Below are 17,198 nucleotides of genomic sequence, written 5' to 3'. Positions count from 1 at the left end.
CTCTCTGTGTGTGTGCGCACTGAGCCGCGACCCCGGAGCTGTGTAGGCACTGAGCTTTTTACTGTCGAATAAAATGGATCAAGCTGTACAATACAAGCCGGAGACAGTGCTGCTGCTGATGATGATGGTGTCCACTCGTGATTGGAACAGAGAGAAACACACGAGTGGAAATCGTTGAGCAGTAATAACTACCCCCCCCCCCCCCCCCTCTCCTCCTCCTCCTCCTCTCCTCCTCTGGCTGCTGATACAGTGTTGCACACCCACCTTGCGCCCACTCACAGGCTACTAAGTAGCTTCTCTGCTGCACAACAGATGAACATTTTATTTATTTATTTATTCAAAACCACCTCCATCTCCAGGTGAGCTGCTGTGTTCAGCCCCTGGTGTGGGCCGCGGGGATAGACACACAGTGGGGCCCTCATTCTACACACACACACACACACACATAAGGTTCCACTGACATTATGTGCCATTATCATTTGGTTTAACACAACCACACAGCAATGCAGAGGCACCTTTCCACGTCAAATAATGGCACACGTTCACTCTGCCTCCCCTAATTAAGGCTTTAAACGCAGGCAAACCTACAATGACAGGTAAGCAGAGGCTGTGCTCAGGCACGGAGCCCCACTGCGCAGCTATAATTCACCCCGCACTCAACGCCGCGGAGCGAGAATATCATTAAAGAGCCGTCATAGCGTCGTAAATTGGAAATGTCCACAAAAACCAGTGGTTGCTTGTGTGAAATTTTTTTGCTCGAAGCAGCGCAACCATCTCAGCGCGATGCTGCAAACACTCCCTGCGTTGTTCACCACCTCCTCCTCCTCCTCCTCCTCCTCCTCCACCACCTCCTCCTCCTCCAACCCTCTGGGCCCTGTGTTCACGTTAACCTGCCCGCTCAGCGTGCGAGCTGTCGCGGGGAACAAACAGCTGGTTTAGCCGGGGACGTGTTCGGGTGTTTGTGTGGAGACCAAAAACGCGCTGCGCACGGATGAGAGAGAAAGGCGCAAACCCCAGCGAGCACTGGCGACAGCTCAGGCTCCTCCGTGAGGAAGTCAATTGCGGTGGGTAAGAAAGACAAAATAACAATAACAACAACAGTAAAACACAACAGGATACATTTTGACTGAGTGCCTTTCCACCACAGAGCGCTGCTTACCTTCCCTCGCCTTCAGGAGAACCGTGTTGGCCACGATATTTTCAATCTCCATTGTCACAATGTGAATCCCGAGTAGTCTCGATACATTTCACTCAGCGGAAAAAAGACGTGTTTTTTTTCTGATCAAACGTGCCGACGGTGGTGAGGCTGCCGCTGCTGCCGCTGCTGCACGCGCACAGAGCAAAGAAAGCGGTGCTGGCGCATAGTAGGTGTTTAGTAGTGGTCGTCGTCGTTGTTCCTCTCCATGTCAAGATGTTTCATCAAAGCCTACCCACGGAGCAGTGTGACTACAACGGGGCTCGTTAGCATTCACAGCCTGCCTCCCTTCCCTCTCTGCCTGCCTTCCTTCCTGCTTCTGCTCCCTCCTCCTCGCCCCTCCTCTGCACAACGAACCGGGGAGAGTAGGAGGGATCACTTTACAACCAATGCTACCACACACACACACACACACACACACACACAGCTATTCACTGCTATTGCTCTGAGGACACTGCATTGACTAACCTTCATTTGGACAACCTAAACAAAACCATATTCCTATATATATATATATATATATATATATGTATATATATATATACATATATATATAAATCTTAGCCTTAAAACTTAACCAGTTCATTAGAAATGAGGGTCTGTCGCTTTAGGACCAGGTTTTGGTCTCTGCAAGGACAACTGGATCCTGACAGTCAATGTTATAGGTAACAAATACAAACACACTACAGCATTCTTATTGAGGACCCCGACAATGAATTCCATACCTGCTTAGCCATCACAACCCTAACCGTTGACCTTTGACCTAACATAAACCCATTTCTAGCCCTAAAACCAAGTCTTAACCCTCACAAGGTTTGTGAGGAGCCACCACATCCTCATAAAGGTAGGTTTGAATCAAAATGTGTCCTCACTGTCTACTATGGACATGTGTACACACACACACACAGCTATTCTTCTGAGGACACTGTATTGACTTCCACTCATTTGGACAACCTAAATCAAAACCTTATTCCCAGCCTTAACCATGACCAGTTAATAATGCCTAGCCTTAACCATAGCCACAATTCAAATGAGGACTTCTGGTCCTGACAAGGTCAATGTTATAGGTAACAAATACAAACACACTCTAACAGCATTCTTAACGAGGACTTCATCCCATAACACATTCCATACCTCCTTACCAGAACCTTAGCCGTCACTAAATACCTAACCCTAACCTAACCTAAACCTATTTCTAGCCCTAAAACCAAGTCTTAACCCTCAAAAAGTTTGTGAGGACCAGCTTATGAATAACATCCTTATGAAGGTACACACGTTTGTATATCATTCATAGACATAATACATTCTCTCACCCCTTAACCTAACCTTAACCATCAACCCCCATCAACCATCAACCATCAACTTTAACCTTAACCAACCTTAACCAGTGCCTTACCCTAACCTTTACCCTTTGTTACCTAAATAAACATAATTCTAACCCTAAAACCAGGTCTTAACCCTGAAAAAGCCATTTATAGGTGTGTCAGAATGTAAGGACTAGCCAAAAATGTCCTCACTTCCTTAAGTATATACGTTTTTTTTGGTCCTCAGAAAGATACCCATACAAGAACACACACACATAGAGACACAGGGTGTGTTATTTGCACACTAATCATCAGTATGTAAGTATTCAGATTATTAACATGGTTATACCATTTACTGTATGGTGACTCCTGCATGAAATAAACCTGCTTGTTATGTGTCATTTATCTACAACCCACACATACTTTTCATAATTAAGTTTCATTTGACTCCCAATCTTTACCCAATCATGAATAAACACTCTTAAAGAAGAAGACAGTTCCTCTCTGTGGTTTTGGGCAACACAGCTGTTGCATGCGCTGCGAGCTAATGTATTTTCAGGAAACATGAATGCCACTGGCCTCAGATCCCTGACACAGAGCCTCTTATTGTGTGTACAATGGCGCAAGGGTTTCTAAGTTGCCGCATTATGTTTGGCTGTACGGCCTGGAGAAAAGAGATAACAAACTGTTTTTTCTTGTCTTCATGGCCACATAATAACGCTGCGTTCCCTCTGGGCGTTTTAATCTCACTCTCTAGATCTAAACAAGCCATAAAACGCTGAGTGGGACTATATAAGAGAAGTAGCTGCACCTGGAAAATGAATGCTAGCTCTAGCTTAGCTCCGGTCGAATAGTTGCCGATTGTGTTTAGTTGCGTGACAATAACTGGCAAATATTATAGTGGAGCTAACCAGCGCTAACCAACAATTAACCAACAACGGCACAAAAATCCACTCCAATGTACTTTTAAAGTTAAAGTAAAAATATCTTTTGTGAACATGAAAATGTGTTACTTACCACATTACCAAATTATAATGGTTAAATGGTAAATGGCCTGTATTTATATGGCACTTTTCCAGTCTTGATGACCACTCATCATAGTGAGCGCTTTACACTGCAGTTTTTGACATTCACACCCATTCACTCACGCCATTCATCTATATGTAACACATTTTCTATCACACTATAGCCCCTTTTCCACTTATGGTCCTAACTTGCCTCAGTTCAGGTTGGTTTTCCACTACAAAACTAGTACCTTCTCAACGTGGGCGGAGTCATCACTGCCTGGCTGCATGAAACTGCTGTGACTTTGTTTTAGGTTTAGGTTGTTTTACACGAGATCAGCAGTGCTGTCACTAAATACACCAGACTCCTCAGTCAAATATTGAGATTTTAGATATTTCCCTGGTAATTGTTGGAGATTAACCCATGTTTTTAGGATTGTTAAGTATTTTTAACTGATCTACAGTTCGGCATTGTTCGGCTTGATTCTTGTGTCGGACGTCTCCGGCAGTCTGGCGACGTCACGCATAGTATCGCCTCAGCTCGCTTGGAACCTCGCCAGAGCAGGTACTAAGACAAGTACCAGGTATCAGGTACTATCGCTAGTGGAAATGCAAAATAACCGTGCTGTACATATATATATGTGAATAGATACAGATTTATAGTCTGTACATACTAGAGTATTCAATATAGTTTCTTAATATATATTTACTTGTATTTATATTTCTTTATATTCTTGTATGTATTTTTTTATTTGTTGTACCTTTATATGTTTATACAGTAAGTATCTATGTGTTTATGTATTTATTTCTACTGGGACATCTTGGCCAGGTCATGTTTGTAAAAATGAGAACTGGTTCTCAAACATTTTATCTGGTAAAATAAAGGTCAAATAAAAATAAAATAAAATAAAATGATGTTTACAGTCTTAGAGCGACTCAGGGTTACATTTCACTGTGGGATACGTGAGTGTAACAATGCATGTGACAAATAAAACTCTTGAATCTTGAATCTTGAAATCTTGCCCAAGGACACATCGGCATTTAGGCCAGCAAAGAGCAGAGAATCAAACCCACAACCTTTAAAGTGGAATATAAACATAAATGCTCTGGTATGACAAACATGTAGAGAAGTGACATTTTCACCACTTTTGGTCGCAGTTTAACGACATGTTGTACACAAACATGGAGGTGCTCTCTGTCTCCCCCTGTCTCTGTCAGTGGTACTCCACAAATCCTGAACAGAAGACAGGGGAGAAACTGTATTTTATAATTATGAGGGCCCGAGCAAGGGGCAAGGGCCGAGGTTTGGCTCCTCGCACAAACCTTTTGTTATCCTTCAGGTTATTATTATTATTATTATTCCGTGTCATTGCGGCCTTTTTTGAGTTATCGTGCTTAAAAGTCTTAAAATTGGCATAGTGCCTGGACTCGCTCCCTAAGGTGAAAACAGAGCCAAAGTTGAGTTCCACCCAATTTTCCTGAAACTTGGTGGGATGATGTTATCGCCAAAAAAGCTGATAGGAACCATGGCCTCATCTCAACAGGAAGTCGGCCATTTTAATTTTATTCTTGAACTTGCTGGGCCTGATTCTAGCAGTTTAAGTCATTAACTATCATTAGTTATACAAACTGTTTCTACTTCATCACCGAGCTTCAGGTGCCGAATGGGAAAGAAAGAGACCATTCTCCTTATTACAAGCCAGGAACCCATCAAAAAAATGTTTAGATTTTAAAGCTGCAAATAAAGCACCTTCTGTCAGTCCAGTCAGACTGCGTGACATGCATTTTAAGACAGAGGTGGAAAGTAATGAATTACATTTACTCGCGTTACTGTAACTAGGTAGGTTTTTTGTGTACTTTCTGGGAGAAATGTTTTAAAGTCTGTAATTTTACTTTTACTTAAGTAGGTTTTTTTGGAAGTACTGTACTTCACTACACTTTAAATCATATCCATTATCACACACCAGAACCTTGAAAGTGGTAAGTGAATGAATGATGAGGACAGGTGAATGATGAGGATAGGTGAATTGGCGTTAATTAAGGTCCCTGAGTAAGTGAGAAAGTTAAAGCGTTTGTGACCTTTGACCCATGTTGACTGATATATTATGTGTTTACATATTTTATTTTATCAGCACTTTAATTTGTAAAGGTTTTCCTTTAAATAAAACAATTCATGTGAGATTTGTGTCCCCTTGTCCTTTTTTACAAGACACAAGAAAGAAAAAAGTAAAAGTAAAAGTAAGTTTTACTCTGAGTAAATTTCAAACAAGCTAATTTTTCACTTTAACTTGAGTACATTTTTAGACCATTACTTTAACTTGTACTTAAGAACAATGTTAAAATAGTGGTACTTTAACTCATTAGAGTAGAATATTTCAGTACTCTTTCCACCTCTGGCTGTAAGCAGCAGCAGGAGGACACATGTTTTCTATGTACATGTTCAAACATGAAGTCAGTAGCTGGTGAAGGAAGCCTTTCTCTCACATCAATCTTGAGACAACATCACTTCTATTGAAACCACATAATTTGGTTTCCATAATTAGAGATTAGACGTTATTAGAGGGGGGTCAAATGATCACAGAGCTATTCTTAAAAGCAGACTAAAAAAAAAGCTCTGGAATCACATGTTTCAATCTGAGGAAGTACAGTATGTTCTCCTACAACGCCTTTTACATTAAATGCTGCCACCAAGTGTCGATTATGCACAACTACAGAACATATATACAGTATCCTTCACTGAGTAAGTTTCTTCTAGTAATTAAGTTTTTTAAAAAAAAAACACAACAAAAACTTAAAAAAACTAGTTTCTTCGTGCAACAACGCCAACAACAGAGTGTGTTGTACAGTACAGACGTACTAAGTTTGGGCAAATTTAGGCAAAACTATTGGAGTAGAAAGAGAAAGTACAAACTATTCAGTTTTTAAAAAACTTTTTTAAATTAACCAAACAAAGCAATCATAAATAACCAACATACCATATCTACGTGCTGCTTCTTGATAAGACCTAACCATGATAGTACTTGTGTTATTATAGCATCGTAACACCGGTATTGTCTTGTATTGTATTGTATGTTGTTGTGTTGACCTGCCAAGGGACTACAGATGAAAATGAGCTCAACTGCTTACTCTTTTTCTTTTAGATTTACATTTATGGGTTAAATTAAAATGTTGAAATCAAAATCCATCAACCCTGAACAAAATCAAACAGCCATCACACCGCACATGATTTTATCTGTCGCTGTTGTTCTTTTAACTGTGTTTCCTCATTTGTTTGTATTGCTGCTATGTTAAAACAATTTCCCCTTGGGGATGAATAAAGTATTTCTATTCTGTTCTATTCTATTCTATTCTATTTATTTTGTGAGTGTGAATGTGTCTTGAGAGTGTTGAATGTACTGTTTTTTATTTTATTGTTGCAGGCAGGTCAAAGAAAAAAATTCTGTAACAGATTTGGACAGACAATAAATCTAATCTAATCTAATGTACACTGTCCCTTTTAAATAAATAAACAGAACAAAAGTATAATAACTATATATAGATGTATTCATTTATTAATTTTTACCTAATCACCTGTTTAATGACACAAACTAATGTGAGAATAAGAGCTGAAACAATTACTCGATTATTTATCGTTCACTTAATTGATTGTCAAGCTTTGAAGCTTTTTTCGTCATTAAAACAGGATTTCTGATTGTTTTAGCTTATATTTTCTGGTTTCTTTGCCCCATTTTGATTTGTTGACCAAAACAAGACATTTGAGAACTTCATCATTTCCACGTTTGACAAACACTGATCAACAGTTTTCAACATTTTATGGACCAAACGATTACTCGAAAAAGTAATCGACAGCTTAATCGATTATGAAAATAATCGTTAGTTGCAGCTCTAGATGAGCATTTCTTGTGTGTGTGTGGGTGGATGTGATGATGCGTTCAAGTGTCTGCTGCTGTTTCCTGACTCTGTTTGTTTTCACGTGACCGCGCAGCACAGGGCCAGCGCGTGCGCCTCTGTACCATCACACACACACACACACACACACGGAGCGATCAGGAAGCGACACCGTTTGTTCTCAACATTTGCGAAATTATTTTTAACACAGATTGGACACCCGGAAATTTGCGAGCATGTTTTCAATCGGGGAGACAATAGAGTTCCTCATAGGAAACTCCTTTTCAACGCCCGTCGGTCAGAGAATCGGTAAGTCAGCTGTTGCTTTCGAAAACTTGCTATTTACTTTATTAAATCGGGAGTTTGTGCCGCGTTTGATTCATTTGACATCACGTGTGTTATTTATATTATATTTTAAAACTGAAATTCTTTTTCTAAAGTTTTCTAAAAAATGTCTAACATCAATAATGATAATAAGCTCCAAATTTGACAGAAACGTTAAAAAAACAAAGCGTCCAGAGCCAATGAACAAAAAGAGGCGGGACTTAGCGTCTACACCCTCGCGTGCGATTGGCCACTTTATTTTGAGTGACAGCTCGTGTTGCGAATAGGGGGAGACGCCTGATGTTTCCTCTCACTTCCTCAGAGTCACAGATGTGTGTTGAGAAAAGTTGCACAGCTTTATATGCGCTAAGAGTAAAAGTCACTTTTACACGTTTTCAAAATCCTCAAAATGGCGGAATAAGTCAAACTGATACACTGAAGCAACAGTGAAACCAAGAGAAGATGGACAGTGATGAGTCAGAGACAATACTACACACACACACACACACACACTCTCTCATGACCTCTAGCTTCCTTATGCTTTATGCTCTCATCCCTTTTCTCTCTTCTCACACATAAATGTCAGCTACTTCAGAGTCGAAAGAGAACAGAAGCAGCTGACAGTCACATGCAGTGGAGGGAGGAGAGGAGAGGAGGAGAGGAGGGGTGGGGTGGATGGGATTAGAAAAGCAACAGTGAAGGTTGGGGAGCAGCAGGGAGGAGGAGGAGGAGGAGGAAGAGAGGGGAGTATGTTGGTGAAAAGGAATGACGGAGATTATGAGGAGCCTGTGAGGGTTGCAGTGCAAAGAAAGCTGGCTCAACCACAGTCTGTGTCAGAGTTGAAAACCTATTTTCTGAACCAGCAGTGAGATCATCTCAAGCACACACAGCCGGCTCAAGGCATGCAAGAACTAATAAGTGGGCTGCTTTGGGCCCCCACTGATCACCTCGGCCCCCCCCCCTATACTGTAGCTGTATGGAGAATTAAAGACATCTAGATATCTAAAGATAATATGTCGATATCTTAATAGTGCTGAGCTCAAATTATTTGGTTTTATTTTGGGGGCTGAAGATAGCTCATCAAAAAAAACAAAAAAACACTGGTTATTGTAACAGTTTGTGTGATTATTATTATAATTGATTAGCGTCTGTTCCCACATCAGTAATATGTAATATCACATTCCTGTAACTTTCTCCGTGGACAGAGCGAGCAACCAGCGGCTCTCTGCAGACAGAGGACTGGGGCCTCAACATAGAGATCTGTGACATCATCAATGAGACGGATGAGGGGTAAGGATGCCAGTGAAAACTGACATTTATTTATACAGTTTATCCCATTGAGTACAACACAGAATTACAGCGTATTGCATTCAACTAAGATAGTTTTTTAAAAGGCTCTGTTTTTACGAGATTTGCTTATTTTTTGATCCTCAACACATCCAACGGAAGCTTGTTGCAATACGCTTCCATAGACGAGAAGCTCCAGGAGGATCACGTAGCCCACTAGCCAAGTGTACTTATTATATTTATATATTTGAAAGGTCTTAAAAAACGCAAAAACCTGTCTTTGTGAGGACATTTCATGTCTTGATACAAGCCTTTCAACATGCATGTAAACGCACTAATGATTACGGGTTAAAAGAGATAAATCAAAGGCGCAGATGATGCGTGATTAAGTTTATAATAATCCGAGCATCTGGTGCGTCCTGCTTAACCTGTCAGAGTAATTAGGACAGAGCGCAATTATCGAGGCCTCTGTGATTTATTTTTGCATCACAGTCTCTTCCTGTATGGTTTGGTTGTTTCCTTTTGCATTACTGCTGCTGCTGCTGCTGCTGCGACAGCGACAACAGTGTTGCTACTGTTTGGTTTTTGTTTTAAGTTGCATGAGGGGGTGAAATGGACAAACAAGTGATAAAAAACGAAAAAATACGTTTCTTTTTTGTCCCACCAGCCCCAGGGATGCAGTCAAAGCGATCAAGAAGAGGATCGTCGGAAACAAGAACTTCAGTGAGATCATGTTGGCTCTCACTGTGAGTTATGTGCTTCAGGCTATTAATACTGTATTTATATGTCTTCTTCATTCTTTCATGAAATGAGGACCGCAGGGCATGAGAATGTACTTTGAAGGGCCTGAATGCCTCTTGCTGTGTAAGAAAACTGATTTTGAAGTAAATGTGAAACCAGATAAAATGATTTTCTTTTGCCGCGCAGGTTCTTGAGGCCTGTGTGAAGAACTGCGGCCACCGCTTCCACGTCCTGGTGGCGTCACAGGAGTTTATCGAAGGGGTTCTGGTTCGTTCCATTCTGCCCAAGTATAACCCACCCACAGCCCTGCATGACCGGGTTCTCAGCCTCATACAGGTGAGTGGACGTTATCGCATAGACACTTTACTATATAAAACGTCAAAGTAAAACAATAGTAACATAATAACATTAAATAACATGATAAAATCAAGATAGAAGTGTCCGGTTTGACTATTCTTATCCTGGCCAAAGAGAAGACGTGGGTCTTTAAAAGTGATTTAAAATGTTCAATGGTGGAGATTTAAGATTATACTCGCTCCAAAGTTTGGGATTTTAGTCTGGATTTTGGCACATCTAAAATCCGCCTGTTATTCGGGATGGAGCGCGTAGAACAAGGAGTTCTGAGACGTAAGATGGTGCCAAACCGTTAAGAGCTTTAAAAACCAAACAATAACATTTTTAAAATCAATCCAAAAACGCGCAAACACAGTTTCCTGTCAAAAGGTCTAAACCAACATACAGGGAATTACAATAATCCAGCTGAGATGTTATAAAAGCATGGATTAGAGCAGGGGTCACCAACCTTTTTGAGACCGAGAGCTACCTGAAGGGTAGAGAATAATATGGAGGGCTACCATATTAACATTTTATGCAATTTACCATTGAAATGATGAATATTATGCATTTAATTGCATACACATTAAATCCAGTGCTTACTCCTAATGATTATCACAGTTTTTATAAATAATATCAGGACATTTTACTCAGTGATCATTTGGATACATGCAAGTGAGGTGAAGTGAAATGAGCCCATGGGCACCTCGCTGGCTGCTCGCGGGCTACCAAGTGCCCACGGGCACCACGTTGGTGACCACTGGATTAGAGCATATAAAACTTTAAGAGGGAGAAAAGAGTCAGGAAGGCCTGTCATATTTCTCCAGACCCTATTGTTGTTGAGCTTGTTTTTGATTAAAAACACAAAATCAAACAATGAATTACTTAATAATTGCTGGCACTATTCAGTTGTTTTATTTTAATTAAGTCATTTTCTGTGTGTGTTTTAACTTAACTGTCTTCACCTTTGTGAGCATTAGAGAATTCAGCGATGTGTTTTCTTCTCTTGTTTTCTCGAGTACGACACTATTTCGTGAGTTTGTCTTGCCGTCTTCCGTGTCCTCGTCACACACAGTATCATACACTGTTGTTTGGACTGGAGTCAGTCAGTGTCATTAGAGTTCATCATATGTCGTGCCTCCCTCCCTTGTGCAGTCATGGGCCGATGCATTTCGCAACTCTCCGTCTTTGACCGGGGTGGTGCATGTGTACGACGACCTCAGGAGGCGAGGTCTGGAGTTCCCCATGACAGACCTGGACGCTCTGTCACCCATCCACACTCCAAACAGGGTGAGACTGTCTGATGACTTTCAAAAAAGAACCGCAGGAAGACAAAGCGCATGTTTTCACTGTGTCCTCTATGACTTTATTCCACAGAGTATCCCAGAGAACGAAGCCCCTGATTCCTCTGCTGTCGCTCCTCCCTCACATCAGTCACAACCACAAGCTCTGCCAGCAGCAAACGTTCAGATCACCTCGCCTCCACCTCAGGACAGCGAGCGACCGGCGGCGCTCTCTGCAGAACAGGTGCCGTCTAATCACACGTCACATCCGCTAATGAGGTTTAGACCCAGAAAACTGGGTCAGGCTGATGATGAAATGATGAAAAGGAAAAATACAGAGTGGTATGTTGTGGTGATGCTCTGCATCTGCTGACTTAGGCTTGAGTTCTAAGAGTTCAACTAATATCTGTTTTAATAATCTGGAAGATTAAGAAAATGGGAGAAAATGATGAAAAGGGATATATGTTTTTCCTTTTTTCTTTTTAAGTATCACATCATTCCGCTGTCATATTTCTCAGTAACTTAAAAAACCACACTTCAAAAAACATGAACTACTCAACAGTTACAAATGTACACAGTTAAAACACAAGCAGAAAACAAATAAAAAGAGTCCACATTAAATTTACAAGCACATTATGAAAAACAAGTGCATGTTGCAGAGTCGGCTTCAAGAACTCTCAGTTTGGATTTGAAAGCGTTCATTGAAATAAACTCAGTTTCATTCTGCAACATATTCAATGCATCAGGTGCAGAATGAACAAAAAGCCCATTTACCTAATTCAGTATGGGCACATGGAAACAGAAAGCAACAAATGATCAAGTCAACTATCACGTTAACCACAAAATACCTTAAACCCAAAGTGTCTTTTTAAGAAAAAAGGACAGATTAATATATTGTTAATCAATTTAAGATTTAAATTTAAATATTTAAATATACGTGCATTGTTGCCCAGTATTGCAGCGTTAACGTAACAACAATGTATCACTGGTCCGACTGTGACTAGAAACTAATTTTAAGTAAAACCGACGTGTTTGTGTGTGTCTGTATTTAATCCAGGAACAGAAGCTGCGTAGTGAGCTGTCACTGGTGAAGGGGAATCTGACGGTCATGTCTGAAATGCTCAATGAGCTCGTACCTGGACAGAGTCAGCCTGATGACACAGAGCTGCTAAAGGTTTGGACTATAGTTCTATAATTATTCATACGTCCGTCCATCCATCCATCCATCCATCTTCTACCGCTTTATCCTCCACACGAGGGTTGCACGGTGGGTGCTGTGCCAATCTCAGCTGACATAGGGCGAAAGGCGGGGTCACACCCTGGACACATAGAGACACACAACCCGCAGAAAACACACACACACACATGCAAACACACAAAAAATAACATAATCTGAATCTGAATATAATCAAATGCAAATTTAATGATCTACATTATTATATGAGAAAAGTTGTAAAGGCTTGAATAGCATAAGCTAATGGGCAGACATTTGCCTATTATAATAATAATATTATTATAAAAGGCGATTATTATTTAGCTCAACCTTTGCAAGGCTTTACGGCAAACTCTTCACTTCTAATGTCAAATAAATTACAATAAATGACACCATTTTTACACTTCTTTTCCTTGGTTGTGTTTTGCTTATTCTGCCTGTACTGATTTCAAACCCTGGTTCCAAGTTGCATTTTTGTCATAAAAAAAAAGAGAGAAAAAAAGGTGGGGATTTTAGTGTAACTGATGTGAAAAGCAGATGTAACACGATGAGGGAAAAAGGATGGATAAGCAGGATCATAGGGAAAACTGACTGTTCTCTCCTGCCTCTGCCCAAGCAGCAGCTGTACTCTGTGTGCAGGAGCATGCAGACTCGGGTGGTGGAACTGATTCCACAGCTGCTGGATGAAGGATTTATTGAAGAGCTTCTCGTGATCAATGACGACCTCAACAACGCCTTCATTCGCTATGAGAGGTGTGTTGCTGTGTTGTTTTTTGTTTTGGAACACTGTTTCACTTGTTTATATTTAAAGGTTAGGCACTACAGTTTTAACTTTTAACTTTGTTCATAAGAAAGTTTTCTTGTTTTTCTTGTTTTTTCTTGTTGTGTTTTAGGTTTGAAAGACTCAACAAGGCACAAAGTACAAATACGTCACAGGTATGACAGACCTTTCTATTTTTTATGGAATAATGAAAGCTATACTGTTATGCCACTTTTCCATTACATGGTCCCCGCTCACCTCGCCTCTCCTCGGCACGGCATGGCTCGACTCGTTTGGTTGGTTTTCCATGACAATATAGTACCTCCTCAACGTGGGCGGAGTCATCACAGCACGGCTGCCGTGACTTTGTTTTACACGCGACACACACACACAAACTAGTGACGAGTGACTTGTAAAGCAGTTATTTTCGCTATACTGAATCATTAGAATCAGTTAATTATGGTGCCGTCAGATTAACGTGTTTGCACAAAGCAAGCCCATCCACTTTTCTATGTTGATAAGAGCATTAACATTAAAAATGCGAGTTAACTATGACATTAATGCGATTAATCGCAATTAAATATTTGAATCGTTTGACATTAGTTCAGTACTTCCTGCGTGACCGGAGCACAGACTCTATCTTACAGTCACTGAACTGAAATACAGCAGCGGTCGTTAAATACACCAGACTCCTCTGTTAAATATTGAGATTTTAAACATTTCCCTGGTAATTGTTGGAGATTAACGCATTTTTTCAGGATTTCAGGATTAAGTCTTTTTAATTGATCTACAGTGCGGCATTGTTCAGTTTGATTCTTGTGTTGGACAAGAATCAAATTGGATCAGCTCCCTTGGAACCTCGCCAGAGCAGGTGCTCAAACATGTACCAGGTACTATCGCTAATGGAAAAGCAAAATAACCGTGCTGTGGTGAGGCAAGTCGTGCAGGGACCATGTAGTGGAAAAGCGGCATAAAAGAGTAGTTCAGTGTGACACCAGCTGTGATGTGTGTCCTCCCTCCTCTCAGCAGAATTCCTCCAGCACTCCTAGCCTCGCCGACCGCAGTCGTGATCCTGAACCTGCCATCATCACAACAACCAGCCAACCAGCAGTCAGCACCGCGGCCGGTCAGAGGCAGTCGCCCAACCCCAGTGAGTTCAGTTGTGAAAGTAAAAGATATTTAATGTAATGAATCTGAACCGTAATGGCGACGTCACCTAGGCAGGAAATGTTTAAGAGAAAACTGTGGTTTTATGGTTACGTACCATGTGATGTTGTTTACAAAGTTGTTTGTGGAGAAGCTGAGCAGATGATTATCTTCCCTCTGGCTCATACTGAACGTGTTATTGGCGACAGTTTGAAATCCTGCTTTCTGTACATTACTCTTTATGAGTGTTGTTGTTTCTGTTCCTGTTTGACTTAACGTAGTTCACCCTCTGCTTTGCAGAAGAGGAGGAAGAGTTTGACATGTTTGCTCAGACCAGAGGCAGCTCGCTGGCTGAGCAGAGGAAATGGTAAGTTTTTACTAACCGGTGACAGAAAGACACACAGTCATATCATGATATGTGCCGGCGAGTTGGCAGCGAGTGTTTATTTGTGTGCAGAGCCTTGAATATACAATTAGGGTCGAGGCCCCTAAACATTCTGCAAAACGTCCAAAAAGCAATAAAGATTTCTGTCCCTGTAACCAGTGAAACATCACAAATAATACATAATAATGATCTCAGTGTTTCTCAAAAATAAGTGGGATTACCATTTTGGCAATAACTGACAACATAACATAAGACATCATATTTGCAATATCCACGGTGTATTTCCCTCATTCTATAACATGACATCATTACAACACGCCCCTGATGTGTGTGTCCAGTGTCAGATATGAGGACCCCGGAGCTGTGGAGGGCCTCGCTGGAGCGCTGGACACAAGGCTGCAGGTCACAGGAGGAGTGAGTATTTCACAGTAACTCACAAATGTTCTGTTTGCACACGATACACTACAATTTTCTTTCTTTATTCCTTTTTCCTCTTAGATGCCACAGACACAAGACGCTTTGCAGAACAATATTGACAAATGGTTACCCAGTGACCTGGTAAGACTATGATGATGATGATGATGATGGTGGTGATGGTGAAACATAAGCCATGTACTGTGTATGTGTGATGGAAATATGATGTGACGTAAAAACCGTTGTGTTTGGAAAATGCAGGAAGAGCAGTCCTCGGTTTGTGAGGGAGTGTCCAGTGAAGGTATGTAACTAGCCACCATTCACTTGAGCATAAAGATGGAGTTCCATACACACATACTAACCATACAAACATGTATATGTTTAAAAACCAAATAAAGCAAATACAGACTTTCTCCTCTTCATATATTATACATGTCAGAAAATAGTGGCTGAGAACAAAAAATAGTGATGGGAAGTCCGGCTCTTTTCAAAGATTCGCTTCTTTTGGCTCGGCTCCCTTAAAACTCCCAAACGGCTCTTTACTTAGTCTCACTCAGAACAACTTAACACAGAACCTGCACCAAACCTAACCAACCCAACCCTGCACCGAGCTTTGCCGTCGGTTTTCCGTTGTTTATTCAACTCTTCTCGACAAGCTTGCTTTTAAATCTGGATCCCCCGTCTCTCTGTCGCTCTGAACCTGGGACTATACCACTACACTGGCTGTGTTTGCGGCGTCTGGCCCCCTAACTTCTTTTACATAACGGTATGATCCTTTCAGCAGCGCTGTCGCTTAATACACCAGACATTTCAGTGCTAAATGTTGGAGATTAACACATGTTTTGAGGATTTTGAAGTCTTTTTAATTGGATCTACAGTTCGGCATTGTTCGGTTTGATTCTTGTGTCGGACGTCGTGCTCATGACTGGCAGTCTGTCCACGTCTCGCTTGGAGCAGAGCAGTCAGAGCGGGTACTAAAAAAAGTACCAGGCACCAGATACTATGCTAGTGGAAAAATAAAAAAAGCCGTGCCGTGCCAGGACCATGTAGTGGAAAAGTAACATTGTTATATCTCTTCACTCTGACTTTAACGCTGTAGTGTTGAGTTCACACATTGCCGGTTGAACCTGTCGGCTCCGTGCGGCGCTCTCTGTGTTTATCAGTATCGCCGTATTTTGTTCTCATGTGGCCCAGAGACATTCCCGCGCTGCACATGGGAAGTGACAACTGATGTTTCGCACCAAAGCTTTACGTGTAAATGTCTCTCTATCTCTCTTTCTCAGAATTTGACAAGTTTCTGCAGGACCGGGCAAAGATGGCAGACCACAGCGACGGGGAGCCCCACACTGTGCCGCCCTCCGCGTCCAGGCCGCTGCCGCTGTCTACCCGGCAACAGGAAAAATCAGACGGCTCTCATGACCAGCTTTTTTCACTCTGAATATAAAGATATAGAAGAGGAATGGATGGAAGTCAAATGGCAAACATACAGACATGCTGTGCCAAGTCAAGTTTGCTCTGAAAGTATACACACACACACACACACACACACCTGACACTACACAGCTAGTGCCTGATCAACTTACATACATAAATCTAGTTTTCACGTGGATGTATTTATGATATGTACTATATTGTCCTACAGATGTAAACAAAAACATGTTTTTAAAGTTAAATATAATGTTAAAAATATATATATATATTTTATATGCCACGGCGTGCCTTTGAGCGAGACAGCTGATTTTGTGTCGATGAGAATAAACAGGACATTGTCCTGCTAACATATGCCATCAAGCGACTTCCCCCCCAGGCCTGTTTTTTAAGTACAGTCTTTGTGTGAAAAAGCTCTTATTTATTATTTCTCAAGATCACGTATCTGAGGTTGCTGCCACAACCCCACCAAATCGAGGTCAGATTGTTTTCC

General features: G+C 41.2%; 2 protein-coding genes across 3 annotated transcripts in view; one reads left to right on the top strand and one right to left on the bottom strand.

Annotated features, from left to right (window-relative positions):
* grk4 (G protein-coupled receptor kinase 4) overlaps window positions 1-1,531 on the bottom strand; it is a 52,115-nt gene extending 50,584 nt beyond the window's left edge. The window contains exon 1 of one of the 2 annotated variants that reach the window (XM_058640004.1): window positions 1,160-1,531. In XM_058640004.1, the coding sequence (XP_058495987.1) occupies window positions 1,160-1,211 (52 nt within the window). In that variant the 5' untranslated portion in view covers window positions 1,212-1,531. The remainder of the gene's footprint in view (window positions 1-1,159) is intronic. The other variant, XM_058640002.1, reaches the window with a different exon arrangement.
* Window positions 1,532-7,491: 5,960 nt separating this feature from the next.
* On the top strand, window positions 7,492-17,055 carry LOC131467473 (target of Myb1 membrane trafficking protein-like). The gene is made up of 15 exons (XM_058641409.1): window positions 7,492-7,700; window positions 8,921-9,005; window positions 9,670-9,748; window positions 9,930-10,079; window positions 11,232-11,366; window positions 11,454-11,603; window positions 12,417-12,533; window positions 13,192-13,325; window positions 13,466-13,508; window positions 14,359-14,482; window positions 14,779-14,845; window positions 15,202-15,277; window positions 15,362-15,421; window positions 15,539-15,578; window positions 16,561-17,055. Exons 1-15 carry the CDS (start codon window positions 7,628-7,630, stop codon window positions 16,713-16,715), a joined length of 1,488 nt encoding a protein of 495 aa, XP_058497392.1. The 5' UTR covers window positions 7,492-7,627; the 3' UTR covers window positions 16,716-17,055.
* The last annotated feature ends 143 nt before the right edge of the window (window positions 17,056-17,198 follow it).

Source organism: Solea solea, chromosome 10 (assembly GCF_958295425.1).
Source record: "Solea solea chromosome 10, fSolSol10.1, whole genome shotgun sequence".
Taxonomy (NCBI): Eukaryota; Metazoa; Chordata; class Actinopteri; order Pleuronectiformes; family Soleidae; genus Solea; species Solea solea.
This window is presented reverse-complemented; position numbering and strand designations above follow the sequence as displayed.

What these genes read in the sequence shown, in the direction of transcription:
- LOC131467473 (XM_058641409.1), top strand. Translation starts at nt 7,628, where the DNA reads ATGTTTTCAATCGGGGAGACAATAGAGTTCCTCATAGGAAACTCCTTT. An exon ending in GGGTTCTCAGCCTCATACAG is followed by an intron (nt 10,080 to 11,231) that starts GTGAGTGGACGT and finishes TCCCTTGTGCAG; the next exon opens with TCATGGGCCGATGCATTTCG. An exon ending in ATGACACAGAGCTGCTAAAG is followed by an intron (nt 12,534 to 13,191) that starts GTTTGGACTATA and finishes CTGCCCAAGCAG; the next exon opens with CAGCTGTACTCTGTGTGCAG.